This window comes from Cnephaeus nilssonii (assembly GCF_951640355.1).
Source record: "Cnephaeus nilssonii genome assembly, chromosome: 16".
Taxonomy (NCBI): Eukaryota; Metazoa; Chordata; class Mammalia; order Chiroptera; family Vespertilionidae; genus Cnephaeus; species Cnephaeus nilssonii.
In genome coordinates this window covers 54,087,791-54,110,943 of record NC_137087.1, presented here as the reverse complement: position 1 = coordinate 54,110,943, position 23,153 = coordinate 54,087,791, and the positions used below count along the sequence as shown (strand labels likewise).

The 23,153-nt window shown below is 34.5% G+C and overlaps 1 protein-coding gene across 4 annotated transcripts in view; it reads right to left on the bottom strand.

Annotated features, from left to right (window-relative positions):
* The window catches only part of ATRNL1 (attractin like 1), a 454,562-nt gene that overhangs the window by 308,536 nt on the left and 122,873 nt on the right, over positions 1-23,153 (bottom strand). For 3 of the 4 annotated variants that reach the window (XM_079793604.1, XM_079793602.1, XM_079793603.1), the window contains exons 20-22: positions 21,703-21,796; positions 11,847-11,899; positions 3,857-3,951 (exon numbers count right to left, since the gene is read on the bottom strand). In XM_079793604.1, the coding sequence (XP_079649730.1) occupies positions 3,857-3,951; positions 11,847-11,899; positions 21,703-21,796 (242 nt within the window). Of the gene's footprint in view, positions 1-3,856; positions 3,952-11,846; positions 11,900-21,702; positions 21,797-23,153 lie in introns of those variants that run through there. The other variant, XR_013814745.1, reaches the window with a different exon arrangement.

Below are 23,153 nucleotides of genomic sequence, written 5' to 3'. Positions count from 1 at the left end.
GATGCTCAACTACTGAGCCACACCAGGTGGGCTACATTAAATTTTTTATATTCCCAAAGATCTCTACAACTTTGGAATTACTATTAAATATTCAAGAAATCAATGGTAAAGAATGAAATTCTCATACATGCTGAAACATGGATCAACTTTGGAAACATTATGCTAAGTAAAATAAGTCAGACACAAAAAGACAAATATGGTATGATTACACATATACCTAGAATACACAAATTCATAGAGACAGAAAGTTAAATAAAGGTTACCAAAGGCTGGAGGGAGGAAGGAATGTTGAGTTATTGCTTACTGGATAAAGAGATTATGTTTGAAATGATGAAAAATGTTGGTGATGGATAGCGGTGATGTCTGCACAACACTATAAATGAACTTAATGCCACCACGTTTTATACTTAAAAATGGTTGGGATGATAAATTTTACTTTATACATATATTGCCACAACAGAAAAGAAGTCCATGGTGATTATAACAATATAAAAACTTTATCAGACTGATAAATATAGTATGTGGCATATTATTAATATCTTTAAAACAAAGCAGTGAAGACAGGATTACATTTGGAAAAATCATCTTCAAAAATCCTTATTTAAAAGTCAAAACTGTAAATATATTTCCAAGAATATAGGCAGTCCTTAAAATCTAAAGAATAAAGAGTTACATAAAATGAACTGTTGTACTTTTTTGGAAGGACAGATCCTATTTCACTAGAAAAGAAAATTTAAGAAATTATATTATTTGCTGACAAATCCTATAAGCTATCTTAAAGGAAAAAAACTAGCAAATGACAGGAAGTATTTTGAGGTTCCACCAATTTAAAAAAATTTTTTTGAAAAACTATTAGAACACAAGATATGGATTTAATAAGATGGATAAATATATAATAAGAATACACATGAGACAGAGGGTAACATCGGCAAGATGGCAGAATAAGAAGTCCAGGCCCTCATCCCCACAAAAACACCAATTTAACAATGACATATGGACCAAAATACCTTTACCAGAGGACCAAAACCCAGTTAAGAAGTTGCAGTAACAAAGATGAATACAAACCAAGAATTGTCCCATTATAATGGGTAAGAGGAGCAATTTCACTTTATCCACATAAGTCCCTCCCCGAGGCCAGCATCACCTCAGCCTATAAATTCCCCAACAGGGGAAAAAAGAGAATGCACCATACATCCAACATCCTTGGCCTTTCATGGCACGACCCAAAGGACCTGTTTCTATTTCACTTCACCCAGAGCTTTGAGAGAATAAACATAGTGTGGGTGGCTTAGTGCAGCCGACATTACTCAGCAAGACTGGGAGAAGGTGCACAACCCTGAGACTTCTCCCCAAGAGGGAGGGAGAGGAAGGAAGCATGCATCCAACATCCTAGATTTTCTGTGGATTGCCCAAAGGGAAAAGGGTGGGCAGCTCACTATGGCCAATGGGACTCTGTGAGACTGAGAGAAGACACATGACCTAGAAACTTCTCCCCGAGGAAGAAGGAGAGGAATGCAATATGCCACCAATATCCTTGCCCTGACTAGTTTGGCTCAGTGGATAGAGCATCGGCCTGTGGACTCAAGGGTCCCAGGTTTGATTCCAGTCAATGGCATGTACCTTGGTTGCGGGCACATCCCCAGTAGAGGGTGTGCAGGAGGCAGCTGATCGATGTTTCTCTCTCATCGATGTTTCTAACTCTCTATCCCTCTCCCTTCCTCTCTGTAAAAAATCAACAAAATAGTTTTTTTTTTAAATACACAACATCCTGGCCATTCAGGGCACAACCAAAGGGAAAGAGGGAGTAGTTTACTAAGGTCAGTGTGGCTCTGCAACACTAAGAAAAGGGTCACAACCCTGAGATTTCCCCCCATCACTGATGCAGTAAGTTGGTTAAAGAAGCTATCTCATTATGCTAAGTGAGATAAGTCAGACAGAGTAAGACAAATACTGTGTGATCTTAATTTATATGTGGAATCTTTAACCTTTTGCACTCGGATGTCGAGTGTGACTCGACACGGTTAGCAGAATAAATGAATCGAGAAAAAAGCAAGCGAGTGCAAAGGGTTAAAAAGCCACAATCTTACATAATAAAAGCCTAATATGCTAAGTGTCCAGTTGACCAGTTGGCCATTCAACCAATCAAAGCATAATATGCTAATAATATGCTAAGGCCACTCAACCACTCGCTATGACGTGCACTGACCACCAGGGGGCAGATGCTCCAACCGGTAGGTAGCTTGCTGCTGGAGTCCGGCAGATCACGACTGAGCAAGATGGGCCTATCATGCCCAGGAACCCTCCCGCGGTCCCTCTCTGGCTGGCCAACCTCCCACATCCCTCTCCGGCCCCAATCGTGCATGGGTGGGGTCCCTCGGCCTGGTCTGCGCCCTTTCTCAATCCGGGACCCCTTGGGCGTTGTCGGAGAGCTGGTTTCGGCCCAATCCCGCAGGCCAGGCCAAGGAACCACACTGGTGCATGAATTCATGCACCAGGCCTCTAGTCGAAAATAACAGAGTAAAATGGTGGGTTCTAGGCACTACGAGGTGGGGGAATTGGAGGGATGTTTAAGGGTATAAACTTCCAACCAGTAGACAAATAAATCCTAGAGATCTAGTGCACAGCACAGTGATCATGGACAACAATATTGTATTATAAACTCCCAAACTGCTGAGAGGCTAGCTCTTAATTATCCCCACCATAAAGAAGAAATGATAATTATGTGACACCACAGAGGTGTTAGCTATATGCAATGGTAATAATCATACTGCAATATATAAATGTATAAAATCAACATGTTGTCCAATTTAAGCTTACACAATGTAATATGTCAATTATATTTCAATGAAAATGATTAAGAAAAAACAAGCCAGCATTCCTATATCTCAGATAACCCAGTAGATTTAGAAGAGAAAAAAAAGACATTGAAAACCTACTACTATGTAAGTGTATAAAACTAAAAAATATATATTTGATATAGCATGTTTTGAATATAAAGGTTCTATTTTCAAATAAGATTACTCCCAGTTTGAGAGCAAAATTATAAACACAAACACTACCATAAGTCCCCCAAAATTATAGAATATATAATTTAAATTGTAGAACTCTTTGATATCTGAAATATCTACCTCACAAAGTACTCTGAATCACAAGGAAACCTAAGTTTTTATTTTTTTGTGAATCCTCACCTGAGGATATTTTTCCATTGATTTTTAGGGAGAATGGAAGAGAGAGGTAAAGACAGAAAGAAACATCCATGTGAGAGAAACACATGGATTGGTTGCCTCCTGTGCGAGCCCCAATCAGGGCCCGGGCCTGGAAGGAGCCTGCTAACAGGGTATGTGCCCTTGACTGGAATCAATCCCAGGACCCTTTGGTCTGCAGGTCGATGCTCTATCCACTGAGCCAAACCAACGGGGCCTAAGTTTTATTAAAAGGAACATTTAACAGGATTAATCTTTCTACAAAATCTCCAAAGTGTGATTATTCTAAGCAGTAAGATTGCAATCAAAGAAGACAAAAAAACTTGTATCCCTTCCTATACACATAATCTATATATATAAAAGCCTAAGTGACCGTTTGACTATTCGACTGGTAGCTATGACGCACACTGACCACCAGGGGGCAGTCACTCTGACCAGTAGGTTAGCTTGCTGCTGGGGTCTGGCCAATTGGGACTGGGCGAGACTGGCCAGACATGCCCTGGATCTCTCCTATGGTCCCTCCCCACCCTGATTGTGCACCGGTGGGGTCCCAGATTGCGAGAGGGTGCAGACTAGGCTGAGGGATCCCACCAGTGCACGAATCTGTGCACCGGGCCTCTAGTTGTTTTATAAAAGCTAAGCTGTCTTCTCACCTGTTCCGGGTTTGCTATGAAGTTGATGGCAGTGTGGTGGCGGTCGTCCTCCTGCAATAAGCTGAAGGTAAACTGATAGTCTATCAGAAGACTGTCTGTGGGGAAAAGAAGACAATCCTGATGTGGAATTTTAAAACTGCTTGATAAACAAGGTGAAAGCATATTACATATCAGTATTGAAAATGATTATCATTAATTGTTAGTGGCATATATAAGATTAGCAAATTCTAAATCATTGTCATTAAGCAACAAGAAGCAAACTATAGATATGGAACAAATCCTAATTCTTTAAAAATCCCATTTATTATTTCTGTTGTCATCATAAATATTCTCCAAAACTGTAGGCATTTTAAAAACTACATAAAAGTAAGAATATTAAAAACATTTTGGTGCATGTTATTCCAGTTAAAATTTTGTAAATATAATTATAGACAAACATTTTGATATCTTTCATTCAAAATTCTTTGAAAACATGAATTTTAATAGCTAACTAATAGTTCATCACATGCTGTAATGAGTTTACTTATTCTTTTATTATTGTGGTAATTTTAGCAATTATAAAATCACTCTCTGGTAGACATTATTCTACAGAAATGGCTCTCATTAGCAACTAATAAAAAAGAAAACATGGGAACACAATTTTACTTCAGTCCATGGATAATGCTGAAACCAAAGTCAAACAGTCGAATGTTATATGTCATGTGTAGTTTCACATGTTACACAGGATGAAGCATTACTCATAGTGTAACTCTGACCTCTGTAAAAAGTATTTCAAATTATTTCAAATAGAGATGACTTCTATTTTTGGATACATACCTTTCAGGTTGTGCCCAATTAAAATAAAATGTAGAGGTAAAGTCAAGGGCCAGTGTTGTTCTAGGCCAGTGATGGCGAACCTATGACACGCGTGTCAGTACTGACACGCGTAGCCATTTCTGATGACACGCGGCCGCTGAGGCGGCCACATGCCGAGGATGAAACATTTGCTGCTCCTGAGGATGAGACATTTGCGAAATAATGTTTTTTCCTCAAAGTGACACACTACCCAAGTTATGCTCAGTTTTTTGGCGAAGTTTGACACACCAAGCTCAAAAGGTTGCCCACCACTGTTCTAAGCACTGGAGATGCAATAATAAAAGACAAAAATTTCTGTCCTCATGCAACTTATATTCTATTGGATGGACATCAAAAAGTAATTAAATAATTTAATATGTAACAGATGATGATAAATGGTTTTGGATGACAACAAATCAGTGAAAAGGACAGAAATCGTTGTCAGGGTAGAAATATGCTTGCAATTTGGAGAAGGAACATTTGAAAATCCAAGATCGTAAGAGAATAAACCGAGGAGTGTAGCAGAGAAACTGTAATCCAGGCAGAGGAAACAAGTACGGAAACCTCAAAGAAAGTTCAAGCCTTAACGAGGATTCTTTTCAAGAGGCTGTGGCAAGAGTATAGGCAAGAGGTTATAGAGGCGAGGATGAGAGCAGTGGAGGTCATGAGAAGAGGTCAGACGCAAGGAATGTATGTGGAAGGTACAACAAACAGATTAGCTGAATAAATACATGGATGGAGCATTTGAAAGATAAAAAGATAAAGTATTTTTTACCCAAGACCAAGCATAACATCAGCATTTGCTGAGATGGGTAAGGAACCTGGGTTTTATTTGTTGGGAAGTGGGGAATAATTAGGAGCATAATTCTTAGTTATTGAAAATGCAAGTGACATGTTGAATAGAGTTCAAGAGCATGTTTACTGGATAACAAGTTGGAGATTATCGGCATTTTGGATGGGATTTAAGGCTCTGGAGCTGAGAAATCGTCAGGTGTAGAGAAGAGGTGCGAGGGATGAGTCCTGAGACATCGACTGCGAACTAATGAAACCCTCAGAAGGAGCCCCCGGAGGAGACTGAGGGCAGACTATGAGAAAGGAAGGAAGCCAGTGTTTAGTGGCATGGGGGCAAGCAAATGTAATGCTGCAAAAAGAGAGTAGTGATCAGCAGTCAACTGCAGTTGACAGGGGCTCAGAAGTAGGGCTGCAATACTGACGAGCGATATCTACTCCGAATGAAGGAAAAACACCACTAAGAAACACTGAACACTTTGAATATGCCCACATAATTATCTTTACGTTTTCTAGCCTGAAAGTGAACATTGAGAAGTCAGGAGTAGCCACTCTTCATAAGGTCAGGTCTGGGTGACTTGGACACCTGAGCATCCCGGGGCAAAGCTGCAGTGGTCCAGGCCTCTGGACACTCCTCTGCCTTTGGGGACTGTACCCCTCGGGCACAAGTATGTTCCACCAACATTCGTGGGGAGGCTTCACACTTGATTTCTCTATTCCTATTTGATGACATTGGAAGTACAAGAAGAGCACAATATATATTATGTACGGTAATGAGCACTCCTAATGTCAGCGGGGCTAAAACAAAATAAGCCTAGCCAAGAACAAAATCAGTAGGAGTATTACTCAATTCAAGTGACTAATAAGAATACCATTCTGTGAATGTGAATTATTAATTGAGGAAAGTTCTGGCTTCTACACAAAATGCTTCCTTTTAAAGCTGCTTGGAAATAAAGTCTTCCAGAAGCCAAGTGCGCAATTTTTCACTTAAACAGGAGATGATCTATTTCTCCCCTCAATTGAAATATCCTGCTCATATATTTTTAAGGGTATTACAAATGAATAATTAATTACCTGGCACTTAAAACATGTACCTTATTGCTTGCATTTACTCTGTACTTCTGAGCTAAATAGGGTACAGAATATAAAACATTAAAATTTAAAATATGTCAAGTTTATACAAATATACATATTTTCAGAATAAGTTTTTGTACTGCTTTAATGAGCCACTTTATTATTACAGTATAAAAAGGAAATCTGAGTATAAATCAACTCAAATAATTTGTTGTATTATCAATAAACACAGAGAAATGAAAAAGTAGCAGAAGGAGTAAGTGTGATCAAGAGAGGTGCACCAAAAAATTAAGAAAATAAAATTAAGAATTTGTTTTTAAATTGGAAGAAATAGCATGTTTTTATACTGATTAACATAAATAAGACTTGAGTCCCTGACTGGGAAGCTCAGTTGGTTAAGAGTATCATCCCGTGCACTGAAAAAATATCTCTCATTTATCAAAAATAAAATCCAATAAATAATATGCTTATAAATAATGTATTTTAGTTCAAGACATAAAAATTAAGTAAATCAGTAATAATGAAAGGGTATAAGTGACATAAATGGATATTTTGTTTTTATACAAATATGAACTAGGGTAAGATATGATGAGTAATAGAGGTGATCTCTGTATATAAAGTAGTAATTAAATTCCTTACTCTTAAAAAGGTAGTGTGCTATCGTCACAAAATTGAATCCTAAACTCTAATAGAAGAAATTTTAAAAACAACAACAACAGTAATCTTTCAAAGGGTGAAATAAGCCTAAATATGTTTGATTACTTGGAAATGTACTAAAGCACAATTATTAGGAGTTGGAAATGACATGTAGTTAAAGAATCAGTGCATTAGCACCACAGAGTAGATGATTGCAGAAAGTGACTTTCTGTACTTGATTCTTATCATTGAAAACATATCATCTATGTAACATTTTCACAGTCCAGTCTTTCACTTTGTGTTTAAGGTTTTCTTGGTTACAAGTAATATTATAGTTAAGAGGGAGGTGGAGGGAGGTGAAGGAGGGTACAGGGGGGATAAATGGTGACGGATGAAGACTTGACTTGGGGTGGTGAACACACAGAACAGTGTACAGATGATGTGTTGCAGAATTGTGCACCTGAAACCTGTATAATTTTAACCAGTGTCACCCCAATAAATTCAATAAAAAGGAAAAAAAGGAAATTAGTAAGGTCTGCCTCCCCAGCTACTGAAGTTCCTAGATTCAGGTTTCACACAGTGCTCAGGCGTCAACTAAGCAAAAGCCAGGTCTTTAAATACAGTGTAGTGAAAACAGGAAAAAGCATTTAAGGATAAAAGAAGCTACATTACTTTCAGACTACTACTTTCTATATTTGCTGAATAAACTGCATAATTCAATGTTTAAAAGGGTCAATTTAATTAGATATTATTGCTAGAAACTTTTTTTTTCTATGTGAGGCATGACAAATTTCTAATACATTCAGTTTTTTATTTTAAACTCTCATTTAAAAACTACTAAGGCTGTCTACAGGACACAACTGCTGGCGCATTACTGTCAATTAAGTTAACACCATATTGTATTCAATTGCTCTATGTCACAGGGTAGGCCTGCATTTTAAATTTTACTCTGATCTTTTAGATCAGGAAAGTTTTCATTAACACTATTACAAGAACTACTGACCTTTTCTTTTTTTTTCAACACCACTTTTTTTCAAATGTCATTAAGCTCTAAAGGTCTCATAAGAAATGACAAGACTGCCATCTAGCGCTTTGTGACTATTCCTTTAACATTTTTTTTAAAAAAAACTGAGAATCTAGACCAAATGTAGGCAAAACAGCAATAACTTTTTTAAATTACTACAGATAAAACCTAAAATTGATGAACTACAAATCAAAATCAGTGGAAATAGAAAAAAACTAAAAAATTACAGTCAAAGTCATTTCATTAGAAAAAATAATGTAAAAAGATAGTTTACATTAATTTATACTGAAAATAATCCTAAGTTAAATATAAACAAGTAATATTTAGTGGTATTTCAAATAATATGCCAGGACTATGTTTGCTTTACCCCAGAATGAAAAGATGTTTAACATTAGAAAATCCATTAATACAACTTCACATTTAATAAGGTAAAGGCAAAGGGCATAAATGATTAAATCTTGAAGCACACTTCCCTGGCCACTGTGGCTCAGTTGGTTGGAGCACCATCCTGCATACCAATTGATTCCCAGTCTGCTGGGCACATACCTAGGCAGCAGGTTCGATCCCGGGTCGGGCATAAACAGGAAGGCAACCAATCGATGTTCTTTCTCACATTGATGCTCTCTCTCTCTCTCTCTCTCTTCACTTCCACTCTCTCTAAAATGAAAAAGCATATCTTCAGGTGAAGAGGTGAAGATTAAAAATAAACAAGTAAATATGGAAGCACACTAATATAAATAAGAATTTCTTAACTAGATACAGGAATATGCCATAAATTATATCAAAGTCTCTACTTGATCACAATATCTACTACCATCATTTTGACTCAATACTGAAATAGAGATCCCAACCATTCCAATAAGAAAATAAAAAATTGACGAGCGAGCGGAAAAAACTGTCCTTATTTGCATGCAATATAATTAACTACATTTAAAAATAAAACAAATCTATAAAATTAGAATTAAGAGTTGATGAATATCACTCCAATGTACTAAAATAAATTTTATTTTCATGTCAAGCATTAATAGAAAATGTAATTTTAAAAAATACTGTTTTAAAAAACAACAAAGTATTATAAAATTACTATTTTGCAGTAATCTAACAAAACGTGTGAAGCATCAACACATGAAATATAGACTCAAAATTATTAGTCATAAAAGAAATGCAAATTAAAACTGCAAGATACTACTAAATATACTCTAGAATTACTATAATCAGAAAGACAACATGAAGTGTTGGTGAGGATGTAGAAAGACAGAAACATTTATAAATTGCATATGGAAATGTAAAATGGTAGAGCGTTTTGGTGAAATCATTTGGTGGCTCTTAAAAAGTTAAACATAAGTTTATCATATAATCTGGAAATTCCACTCCTAAGAATCCACTCAAGGAAAATGAAAATATATGTCTACCAAAGACCATCTAAATGTTTATATTACCATTTTTCATAATAGCCAAAGCCTGGCACTAATCCCAATATTCTATATCTGGTGATTAACAAATTGAAAACAGTGGTATACCTAGATAAAGTTGTACCATTTGCTATATTAACCAAGTACAACAGAAACACCTTATAATCATCTTAATTGATGTAGAAAAACCACATGATATAAACAAACACCAATTCCTGATAAAAATGTTCAGCAAAGCAAAAATTGAAGGGAATTTTCTCAACCTGAGAAAGGTATCTAGGAAACACATCATACTTAATGATGAAAGACCGAAGGCTTTCTCTCTAAGATCAGGAATAAGGCAAGAATATTTACATGCTCACCACATCTTTTCACAGGTTACCACAGTAGTAGCCAATGCAAAAAGGCAAGAAAGAAAAAACAAGTATCCAGAAAGGAAAGAAAGAATTCAAATTCCATTATTTGCAGAATACATGATTGTCTATGTAGAAAATATAACAGAATCTACAAAAGTGACACCAGGATTAATAAATGAATTTAGCAAAGCTGAAAGATACTAAATCAACATTGAAATCAATTGGTGAATATCCAGACACAATCGGGAATGAAATATTCAAAAAATATTTACAACAGCATCAAAAATATATTTTTAGACAAAAACTTAAAAAAATCTGCATAGTGAAATATTACTGAGAATAAATTTTAAAATAATTAAGGGGGAAAAGAGATGTACTATGTTCATAGATCAGAAGACTCACTATAGTTAAGATTATCAATTCTCTCCAAACGGATCTATAAACTAAACACAATCCTAATGCAAATCTTAGAATGTATTTTTGTGAAAAATGACAAGCAGATTCTTAAGTTCGTATGTAAACATAAAGAAAATGGATTAGCCAACATAAATATAAAAAGAAAGAACAAAATTGGTGAATAGATATTACATGATTTCAAGACATTGTAAAGCTAGAGTAATACTGGCATACAAATAAACAAATTATTTAATGGAACAGAATATAAAGTTCATAAATAGTCTTATATAGTCTTAAACACATATATTGACAACTGACTTTTAACAAAGGGACAAAGGTGCAAAAGCAAGTCACTGGCTAAAATACAGCACATAAATAAGTTGTACTAGAGCTTTATTTATTTATTTATTTTGCGCTTGAGCATTTGATGTCCTTACTGGGGGGAAATTTTAATTCATTCCTTCAAATACACACAAATACTAACTCAAATTGGAGTATATACTTAAATGGAAAACCTAAAATATAAAATTTTTAGAAGAAAATATAGGGGAAAATCTTTATGACTTTAGGTTATGCTAAGATTTCTCAAAAAAACAAATTAAAAACAGAACATATAAATTAAAAAGTGTCGTTCATAAAAATACTCTTAATAGAGTGAAAAGCAAGCCTCAAACCAAGAAAATATTTGCAAATCATATACCAGACAAAGAACTTGCATCTACAATATATAAAGTACCTTGAAAACTCAATAAGAGAAAACAGCCAATCCAATTTTTTAAAGTGGGAAATGCACTTAAACACACTTTACCAAATAAAATATACACATGGCAAAAAATCACATGAAAAAATGCTTACATCATTAGTCACTAGGGAAATGCAAATGATGTGAGAATTAGATAACTTTTAGGATACCTAAAGTGAAAATGACTAACCATTCCAAGTATCAAAATATTTGGAAGAAGTAAAATTCATACACTACTGGTGGAAATGTAAAATAGTATAACCATTTGGGAGATAGTTTGGATGTTTCTTAAAAAGTGAAATACACATCCACCATATGTTCATAACCCAATGGAAGTGTCTTTCAATACAAAATCAGTATAATTTTTAATAATGATCAAAATTTTCCCTTCTAACAATCTATCAAAATTGCAGTTGTTCAAAATTTGATCAAAATGAAAAGATTAAGTTAAAATCCAGCTGAGTTTACTCAAGTTCTGTATTTTGTCCCATATTCAGAATAAGATCTATTGCTATTTTACTCTTCAGAGTGGAAAAAAATGCACCAAATAAAATTAAGAAAATAAAGTGAAAAGACTGCTTTTCTTTGCAATATATATGTTTTAACAAATTTAAGAAAAACAAAAATGGTAACATAATACTGACAACATGAATATTGTTATCTGAAAAATCACCGAAACTAATAATACAAACCAATTCATTAAAAATGAAAAAATACAAATACTCACAATAGCATGTTCCTCTAAGTGGATTACCAACATAGCGGTTTTCCGAGTCACATCTGTAGGAATAAAAAACTCATTGACTATTAAACACCAAAATTCAAAAGCCTCCTGTTTTTTAAACAAAAAAGTAATTAAACTCTACATTAAAACATCTTTAAAAACTATAGAATTGAAGTTTTCAAATCACATCCTTCAGAAAATAGTGAATATAAAAAGCGTCTGCACGAGTATGAGTGAGAGAAGAAATAAATGAAGAAAACATGAGAGGAATAAAGGGGATGCTGAAAGGCAGATGGGATAAGTATTATGAGTTTGGGGATATGTAGTCTTCATTAATAATACGAGGAGGAATTGAAAGTCTTGATAAAGATATAGAGACATTTTAGGTAGAGGAAGGAAATTGTGGGAATTTATAAATCCACATCATTTCTTACTTCTGGTACTCTCTAAAATTGCAAAACAGAGATAGAGCTTCATTTTGCATAATGCTACTTCCTGGAACACCCTCCAAAATAAATTACTATAAAATGTATACAACGGGGTTATTGAATAAAGTGAGTTAATATTTAGTTACATGTAAAAGTTTAATAGATGAGAAAGAACTTCTGAAAATGCCTTCATTTTTAGTAGAGCTAATTAGAATAGAGAAATACTTCAAATACATACATACATTTTAATTAGTGAACAGCCAAAGAGTTGATAATAATAATCTAAATAATCAGTTTACACGCTTAATGTATTTTTCAGCCATGCTATTTTTTGTAGCTCTAGAAAAAAATAGAAAGTTGGAAAGTAAATCTTTTTCTACACTAACTACAAAATTAAAGTAGAAATAAAATAGCCCTACATACCACAAACATTATTCTCTGTGAAACAAAGAACAGATTAAAGTTAGGAAGTTAGCTGTTCTGTAACTTCTCCAAATGCTACTATTAAAATGTGGAAGAATATAGTGGTTTTCTAGTTTTAGAAAATAATACTCATTATTGCTGGGTTAAGCACTTCAGAATCTATACTGTCCCTTTATTAGTACTGGTCTTTCCTTTAGGCTTGCCTCCTTACATTTCATCACTTTGCACCAAGAATATACACAGACTAAAGGACTAATTTATAACACCATTATAATTCTTTTTTAAATAGCAAAAATAAACCTGACTTGTTGCAAATAGGTGTATCCCAATACTACTTTTAGAATAGGAAAATATTCAACATAATATTTTTGTTATGCATGATATTCCCTGCATATCTTACTTGCCTAAATAGATGTCTTCCTAAGTCCCTTAGCAATTTAAAATGACTCATTTTATAAAATTTTACTGACCAATGTCACCCCAATAAATTCAGTAAATTAATTAATTAATGAAAATAAAATGAGTAGCTTTGATATAAATGGTAAGGAACTTAAGAACTTTACAACGGATGTATGTATTGACTTTCAGAGCTCTGATTGCAAACCTAGTTTTCAATATGGAAATTATACTTTTCATTTTTGTTAATAATATTTAGTGTGGCCATAGCTGGTTTGACTGAGTGGTTAGAGCATCCTCCTGTGGACCAAAGGGTCCCAGGTTCGATTCTGGTCAAGGGCATGTACCTTGAATGCAGAGTTCCTCCCCGGCCCAGGCCCTGGTCAGGGCTCATGCAGGAGGAAACCAATCAATGTGTTTCACTCATATGGATGTTTCTCTCTGTCTCTTCTTCTCTCTTCTACTCTCTCTCAAAATCAATGGAAAAATATCCTCGGGTGAGGATCAATATAATAATAAGAATAATTCGTTTATTCAAATTATATAATATTATATTGGACTGGAAATTATCATAATATGCTTACCTTCAACATAATAAAATTTGTACAGATGATGTATTGTATAATTATGCACCTGAAACCTGTATAATTTTGTTAATCAGTGTCACCCCAAGAAATTTAATAAAAAAGGAAAAAAACAACAGAAAAAGAAAAAATATAAGTGCATCAAACTGAGAAGTTTTCGCACAGCAAAGGAAACCATCAACAAAATAAAAAGAGAACCTACTGAATGGGAGAAGATGTCCGCCAATGACACATCCGATAAGGGGTAAATACCCAAATTTTATAAAGAACTCATACAACTCAACACCAAAAGCACAAAAAATCCAATTCAAAAATAGGCATAGAATCTGAATGGACATTTCTCCAAAGAGGACATAAAGATGGCCAACAGACATATGAAAAGATGCTTACCATCACTAATTACCAGGTAAATGCAAATTAAAACCACATTGAGATGTCACCTGACACCTGTCAGAATGGCTAACACCAATAAATCAACGAACAAAATTGGCAGGATGTAGAGAAAAGGCAACCCTGGTGCACTGTTGGTTTGATTGCAAACTGGTGCAAGCACTATAATAAATAGTGTGGAGATTCCTCAAAAAATTGACTATATACTTTCAATTTGGCCAGTGTGAGGTGGAGGAGGGAAAACTGGAATCAAGCTTTAAAATCCTTTTAGTATGTTTACTTATTGAATAATATAGATAAAGCAATCCTGAAAGAATTTTTAACTGTATTCTATAGTAAAATTGAGCAAATGAGGAATGTGTTTATGTCATTGGGAGTCAGTGATTTACTGAGAAAGAAGACACAATTACTGAAATGAAAAAGACACAACAAAACCTTGTGGAGATGAGTTGGAATTGGAAGTATGCACTGATGTGTATTTATTTGTGTACATAAATAAATTATTATTCTCTAACTCTAATGAACAGGCCAGTAAGTAAGTGCACCTTGCAGCAATGAGCATGTAGCACAGATACTGATCTCTATTATGAGTGATTCTCCATTACAAGGTACCAGAGCTCTATCAAAACAAAACAAAACAAAAAAAGGGCTAGGAGAAGGCTGATGATTCTGGGTTTGAATCAGGACAGATATAATGTGTTCACTAAGTGATGGGAGCATGTCACAGAAACATAAGAGCCAGCTTGAAGTAGTTCCATGGCCAAATCTGGGACATTTTGAGTGCCAAATGATTAAGTATAGCAGTGAATTACAAACCATTAGGGAAAATAAGAATGCATGTGTTCATAGCAATAATGAATAAATGGTGGAGAAGGGAGAGCTCTTGCTTATAGCACAACTCTGAGCACTGATTCATAACTGCAGAGGAAGTATGGAAGTTGGTAATCATCATAGTAAAGTCTGAGAGCAGGTAAGAATAATCCATTTTCCTTTTCATAACAAATGTCATGTCCAATCAGATTAATCTGTCTCAAGTTTAACTCACTCAGAAAGGACAAGAAGAAAGAGGGAACGAAAGAATTCAGGTCTACTTGTCATCTCTAATCAATATCCAAGACCTTATTTACTAGTAAAGTAAATGCATTCTAATAGCAGAGTCACCGCCCATAGAAACGTATCTTCATTATAAGGGATGAAATAAATGAAATCCCAAATAAATGTGTAAATTTGTAAATGCATGTATAAATGTATCACTTATACCCAATGCTCTGCTTTGCAGACAAATGATCTTCCCATCTCATTTTCCACAGGCAGAAAAAAATTGATAAAACCATTTAAGCTAATCTATTATAAGTATAATTAGCTGATATATTGAAATGTTTAGCACTGTCATTATAGATTTTCATGTAACCCAAAAAATAAAGTGATCTGAAATCAAGATTGTCATAATCTTCAATTTCACTGTAGACTTCTTAAATAAATGCAAGTTAAAATATCAGAATGGAGGACCTCACAAACAACTATTTTCAACAAAAAGAGAAAACAGTATTATAAACAAAGGAAATTCTAAAATCTTTTGTAAGGCAATTTTGCATATTTAAATGTAAAATTATCAGAATAAACAATGTTTTAAACTGTGTTTCATCCTGTAATAAACCACTGTTTAGTAACACAAAAGTAAAATTTCTTTCTAGTCTGTTTTTCAGAAAAGTCTTATTTTGCATTGTTGAAATTATTTGGCCCGTTCGAGAAAAATATTCTCTTTCAAAGCCTGGAGAGTCCCTTCATAGTTTGAAAACACTTAATGTGTTACATAAATATTTTGTACACATATAGACAATTCAGTGAATAAAGTAACAGCAAGTGGACATATTTGTACTAATTATCTAATTCTAAGTAACAGATTTATTGACTTTTATCAGCACGTCTATTATCTCACAGTTTTCATGGGTCAGAAGTCTGGCATAGTTGTGTTCAGAGACTCACTGGGATACAATGCAGCTTTTTGGCTGGAGCGGGGTTCTCTGTGCAGCAGCCATCAAGGTGTCAGCTGGGGCTGGGTTCTCATCAGAGGCTTAACCGGGGATGTACCTACTTCTAAGCTCCCTCAGGTTGATGGCAGAATTTTTTCCTTGCAGCTATAGAACTGAGAGCCTTTGTTTCTTATTATTGGCTGGAGGATGCCTTAAGCTCCACTTCTTTAAGACAGAAAAGGGAGAGTTTTTAGAGCAAGTCTCCTTAGCAAGACACAGACTTAAAGTATATTCATGAAAGTGACATACTATCACCTTTATCATATAAGGTAACATAACCATAGACTTGCTATTCCATCACCTTTGCCAATTTTCTGTTTTAGAAGCAAGTCACAAGTTCTGCCCATACTCAAGTAAAGGATACGACAGCATGAGAAGCAGAAGGCAGAGATCAGTGGTAGTCACCTTAGGGTCTGTTCACCATATTTTTATTGTGTGTAAAATGTTTATTATAAAATATATCAAAGTCTTTATTTGAGATATGAACATTACTAATCTAATTCATATAATAAATAATTTGAGGAATTAAATTACTTCATCAAATTCAACTTCAGATCATATTAAAAATGTGAAGGGAAAAGTGTAGATATAAATAAATTAATTTTCACTATAAGTTACATTACTATTTCTGATATGTAAGCTAAGTAATGTTTTTAAAATTCAGAATCCTTCTATATAACGATTAGATACAAACATTAAAAGCCTTCTGAAGTCTTCTGCGTGGTTTAATTAAAAAGACAACTTCAAAGTATTTCTGTGTCTAAGCAAAGAGATAATCATTCTCTATTCTCACTAAGCAAACTAAGCAAAAAGCTTAGTTTAGGAAACAAATTTAGGCTGAAATATTTAGTAGGGAGTTTGAAAGGGTAAATATTGTCACCTAAAATAATGATTATCATTTATATGAATGATCACATTACATTATAAATACCACTTTAAATTATATAATTCATGTTTCTAAGTGTTAAAATAAGGCATTTCATTTTGTTCCTACTGATTTAAGTATATATATATATATAAACATGTATTTTATCATGGGATATAATTTTTCTACTCAGAAACTGAAAAAGGAGGGAATACATCTAATTGCACAATTTTGAAATATCATGACAGATTATTTAAAGCAGCTGAGAATCTGATAAACACATTTGTGTTTTTATCAGAAATTATGAAATTTATACACAAGATAAAACAATTGCTTTTGCTTTGTTTTTCTTCTAAAGAAACCCATAAAAATAAGATGATATAATATTAACAAAAATATATTAGAGTACACCAGTATCAATAGCGATACCATATATCCAAGGCAACTTATCATAAAAACCAATAAGAATTCAGACATGAAGGTACGACAAATCCTCAAATAGTTTAGGAGGTACAGGTTCTACAATTATAAGGCTGTATAGATTTCAGAATCCAGTAACAGTAAGTTTAAGAAAACTAAAAAGAGTAGATTTTTATTTTTTAATATGTAAAAGCATTGGAGAGCAAAAAAGTGAAAAAATTACCAAGCCAGGATGCAGAGGATGGGATCCCAGGTTATTGGCAGATCCCTGGGTCCCTGATTATGGATGGAAATAGTGTTTGGCAGGAAAAAGGACTAGCATCTAGGCCCACAAAGGTTGGTGAGCTAAGCAACAAAGACTAATCTTAGGAGTAAGGACACGGGAAGTCCTTCAAGAGACAGAGCTCTAACCTGAACCATCCTTATATTACTACTGCCCTCAGGCACACAGCAGAATCCAATTCCCGTTGGAAAATAGTCCATTCAAGGTCTCAAACTATCTGCAAATCAATTTTGCAAATATAGCAATCCAGTACAAAAATAAAAAAATAACCAGGGCTGGGAACTGATAATAAAACAAGAACAGGAGCCAGCAGAAACAAAGGCTCATGTAAATAAAGCCATGGGAATTTAGATATTATCTGGGGAAAGACACGGGCTCTGAAATAACTTTTTTATATGGAAGAAGATAATGAACAAGATTAAAAACATGACTAAAAAACTAGAACTATAAAAGACAATTAGAAACTATAATAAACTTAAGACTTTGGTTTAAAAAACTAAACACTATAAAAGCAATAAAATGAAATTGCAATAACCAAAATTATTGCTTTTGTAGAGGGCACACGTTTGGTCTTCCTAAAATGAAAAAGGCATTGGTATCATCCTCTGCCTTCCTGCACAACCAAAAACAAGGCTATAAGTAACAAAAATAGATCAAAATAGGTAAAAGTCTCAGATATTGCTGACAAAAGGTAAAGTAAGGAGGAAAAAAATAGCACCTCAAAAGTAAACAATATTCATAGAAAATACTACTTCACTCATTGTATATTTATACTAGAGTTCATATTTTCATTAAATTTGTTTTTAGTTACCATTTTTGAGTTCCCACTGTGTTTCAGGCCAGGGCTAGAATAAGAACTTCCATTATCCTGGCAAGATGAATAATTGGTGCCCCTTTAAATAAATATCTGTATCCCAATATCGCCCCACCCACAAAACACACTCCTATACCATAAGAAACACATTCTTAAAAAGTTCTTCAATTTTTCCAGGAGCAGCTGGTGGGTGTCACTGGGAAAATTAAAACCTCTAAAAATGGTGTGAACGCCACTATTTCTGTAGCAGTCAGGAGATTCACCCTCTGTTGAGAGCACACTTGAACACTGATTTATTAGCCACCTCAGCTGAACTCTTAAGATTCCAGATATTTTATTCTGGATAAGCTAGTCCTCATGTCCCATCTCTCTCTGAAATCTTGTTTCTCTTTAGATTTTAAGCCATTTGGTTACCTTGTCATCTCAATTCATCCAATGCTCTCAAGAAAATTCATAAATTTGTCGTTTGCCAAGCTTTTATTTCTTTCATTGTAAGGGCAGAATTGAAGCTCTTTCCAGCTCTCTACATCCTTGAGCAAAACTGGAAATTCTATAACCATGTTCATTCTCAATTTTGCTTCACTGTTTACTATATTCTCTACCCAGAACAACTGAACTCCTCCCTCAAGTTCCAGCTCATATGTCCTCTACTCAAACTTCCCTTAACCCCAGAAGATGAACTATTCCCTCCCTTTTTAGTACTTCTTCAATTCTTTTTTCATTCCATTTCATTAAATAAACTTATTGAACACTGGGATTATGCTATTCATGCAATGGTCCCCAAAGAATTTCACTGCAATAAAGGATACAGGCAAATACAAAGATGATGCAAGGGACAGATTAACAAAATAGGAAGAGAACCAATTTCAGTTTGGAAAAATACACAAGAATATGTGATGTCCAACGACATACTTAAAGCTGAGCAGAAATTATGTTGAGAAGAGAGAAGGGCTGATAAGCATTTCAAATCACTAATGTACGAAATTAGTATATTTTGGCTTGTGTCCCCACTGCTAGCTTGAAAAATACTTTAAACAAAAACCCTGTGTTATTAATCTTCATTAATAGTGCCAAGCACTCATTTAATCATTGTTTGCTGAGATGAATAACTAGCTTTGCTTTCTAACAAGAGCATTTTGTAAGCACACTATAGGAAATAACTGCTTTAGGAATAATGGCCCTATCTTTCATTGTCCCACACTCAAAAGCTAAATAAATAAAACAAAAAATTAATGAAATTGTATCTACAAAATACTCTTTAAAAATCAGTAGTCCAATTTTCCCTCTGCTTATAAAAACTCATACAGTACATAAGAACTAGGGTAAATGTAATTCCATCATTCAGAACTAAATAATTTACTTTTTAGTATTTCTCACATATACCAAACCCTGTAACTCCGTATATCTAAACTTATAAACCCATAAGTTCAATGAATTAAAATGCTGCTCTCTCATCTGGAGAAAAAATAATATGTTATTAAAGTGCTACATCGCATCAGAGATAATAATTATTGTGGATGGCTATATCATTGATGCAAAAGTGCAGTACAAATTCAAAATGTCAGTGCTCATCTTCATGATGGGATCTCAGAAATAAAATAGAACACTTGTTGCTTATGATCAGGACCTGTTACATAATTCATGGCGGAGGGGGCTGAGAGGAAAGCAAAGAGTAGTGTAAAATGAAAATGCAGGACTCTTGTTAAAAATTTATTAAGAATTTCAATATGGCCTGGCCAGCATGGCTCAGTGGTTAAGTGTCAACCTATGAACCAGGAGGTCACAGTTTAGATTCCCGGTCTGGAACATGCACTGGTTGCAGGCTCGATCCCCAATAGGGGGTGTGCAGGAGGCAGCCGATCCATGATTCTCTCATCATGGATGTCTCTCTCTCTCTCGCTCTCTCTCTCTCTCTCTCTCTCTCTCTCCCTCCCTCCCTCCCTCCCTCTCCTTGCCTCTCTGAAATTAATAAAAATATATTTAAAACAAGAAGAATTTCAATATGGCATCAGCAGAGCATTAAAGCAAGCATGACGGCCTTGGGAGCATGAAGCCCTGGGCAAAGGCAGAGGCCACGTGCCCCTGCCGTGGGCTCTGCTTGTAGCTGGAGCTGTGAGGTACCTGAGGCTCCCTTCTTTCAGCGAGCACAGGACTCTGACTTCATCCCACTGGTAAGGAGACCAAAACCGCCTTCCTTAACAAGAACTTCCCTATAATCTTATGCTCTGGCCTCATTTTTGAGTTTAGAAACTATGGAGAAGAAATAAAATTGCTTCTGCTCATCTTCTCTGAACTTGAAAACCTATGATACCACAGTAACTAGTCAAAGACATAATCATCTAACTTGAAATGTTTAGGATAATTCTACAGCTAAAAATATATTTCTTCTCGATAAAAACAAAATAATCATTTTCTTTGGTTAATAGACTTCCTTGGGTATGATTTTTTATACATTCCTAGTTTGGGAAAATCTTTTATTAATGTTTTATAACTATATTATAGTTGGCATTTGTGGTTTATGTCAAATATAGTGCACTTATCTATAATCTATAATATAAACATAAATATTTGCATATATATACTTCAAAATTATAAAAACACTTTTAATATATGATGTATATTAAGAATTAAAAGGAAAAACATGAAACAATTGCTTCTTAAAGTTATCTGGGGGAGGGGAATAAATCTGGAGAAAACAATTAAATTATAAGAACACAATAACCATTCATAAAACTACTGAGAGTACAGTAACAACAAAAGTTTCTGTCTACTGACATAGAGGGGAAAAGATGAGTATAAGAAACCACTTGAAAGGCTTAAAGTATTACAAATATCAGGATTAATAATGAAAGATTCAAAAGAAAGGTATAAAAACATTGGATTTGAGTTACTTAATGAGATACAAAGGAAAATTATAAAGATGGCAATGCAGATTTTACATATAACTTGAGTTTTCCAGAAAAAAATAAGAATGTTTCTTCTTTTTAGAGAGATAAAAATACAAACATAGTCTATGGACTCTGTTTTAAATCCTCCACAAAACTGTCATTTTCAAAGGCTTAACTTTTTATTAGAATTGATAGAACCCAGGTAAACATAGCTTACAGTAATACTGGTCACTTAACTAGCACAACACTAAACTTAAAAAGGGAAAAACCTACAAAAATTAGTTCTTCAGCACAAATTCAACCCACAAAAGTTCCAAAAAATCATCTTTACTCACAGTTGGCACTGGTCACCTTTTATCCCTTTGGTTGTGCAGAAACATTTTCCTGTGTGCATGTGGCAGGTATTTGCATGGCCGCTGCATGTACAAGCTGCAAAGTCAAAACCAAAATGATACTGAATATTCTCCATCACAAACGTGCATCACGTTTCCGGGAAGGTTTCATTACCTTACTTTCATGCCATGGATTTTCCCTTGCCATCCAAAAACGAGGGGTTACTATATAAGCTATTTTTTAAGTAAAGGGAAGTAAATTCACTTATTTAAAATGCTTGTGAAACTCTTTTAAGTCCTTGGGGTATATGTGGATCTGAGTATTTTTCTCATTCTTCTTTGTGCTTCTTTCCACTTCTACTTGGGATATCTACTCGGCAAAATGGGTCTCAAATAGCACAAGAGCGTTGGAGTCAAGCAGACTGGCTTCAAAAGGTGCATCTGTAATCCCTAGATATGTGCACTGGGAAATGTATTTTTAACCTCTCTAGGCTTAGTTTCTCCATCTGCAAAAGGAACTAAGGACACGAGCCCCAAGGATTCATGTGAGCATTAAATGAGGGAATGTATTTTAAAATACCTAACACATATCAAGCACTTAATAAAATGCATTATTTCCACTATTCTTTCTGCAACAATAAAAATAGTTATAGGTTGTATAAAAAAGCATGTCTATTTACTTGCCCCCAATATCATCCTTTTACACTTCTGAGATCATTCCCCATTTTAGCTTTCCATAACTAACTGAAACATAACATAGTATAAGAGTTCAACACAGTGGATTCAGTTCATATGAACTTATTTCATTTCCTTACTTTGAATTTCTTGTTAAAGAGCAGAGTTCCAGTCATTTAGGACACGGACCTCACACTTTAGTGTGCCCAATAACCAAAGAATTGGAAGGTGCTAGTTACTACATGTCCCCTCCTCCTTTTCATCATGAGAGCAGCATTCAAATCCTGTCCCCCACGTTCTCTGACACCAATGCTATCAAATATCTGATCGAGGCTCCAAGTCATCCTCCCGTCCAGAGACATACTCTATCTTTAGTGACCACGTCACTAGCCCTTTTAAAATCCTTTAACGAGAAATACTGTGCTCCTGGGCAGTTGAGCCATCCTATTGACAAAAATGAAATAATGTGGTCTGATCCTGATTCACATACAAATATAAAATTCATTGGCTTTGATTAAAGTGTAAAGTATTCTAGAACACTAAGTTTCTTGCTAATTGTTTCAGATTATTTGCTTTAAAAAATCGACAATATAAATACACATACCCCTGCACACAGAAAAATAAATTCATATTAGGTAGATTTTTAAGAACCTGTTTTCTTTTTCTAGAAGAAATTTCTACATAAAAGTGAGTTCTTCTTCATAATGAATATTTAAATAAATAATTTTCCTTTAGAATTGTAGAATTAACTATGGAAACACAAGTGTGAGAATGGCAGA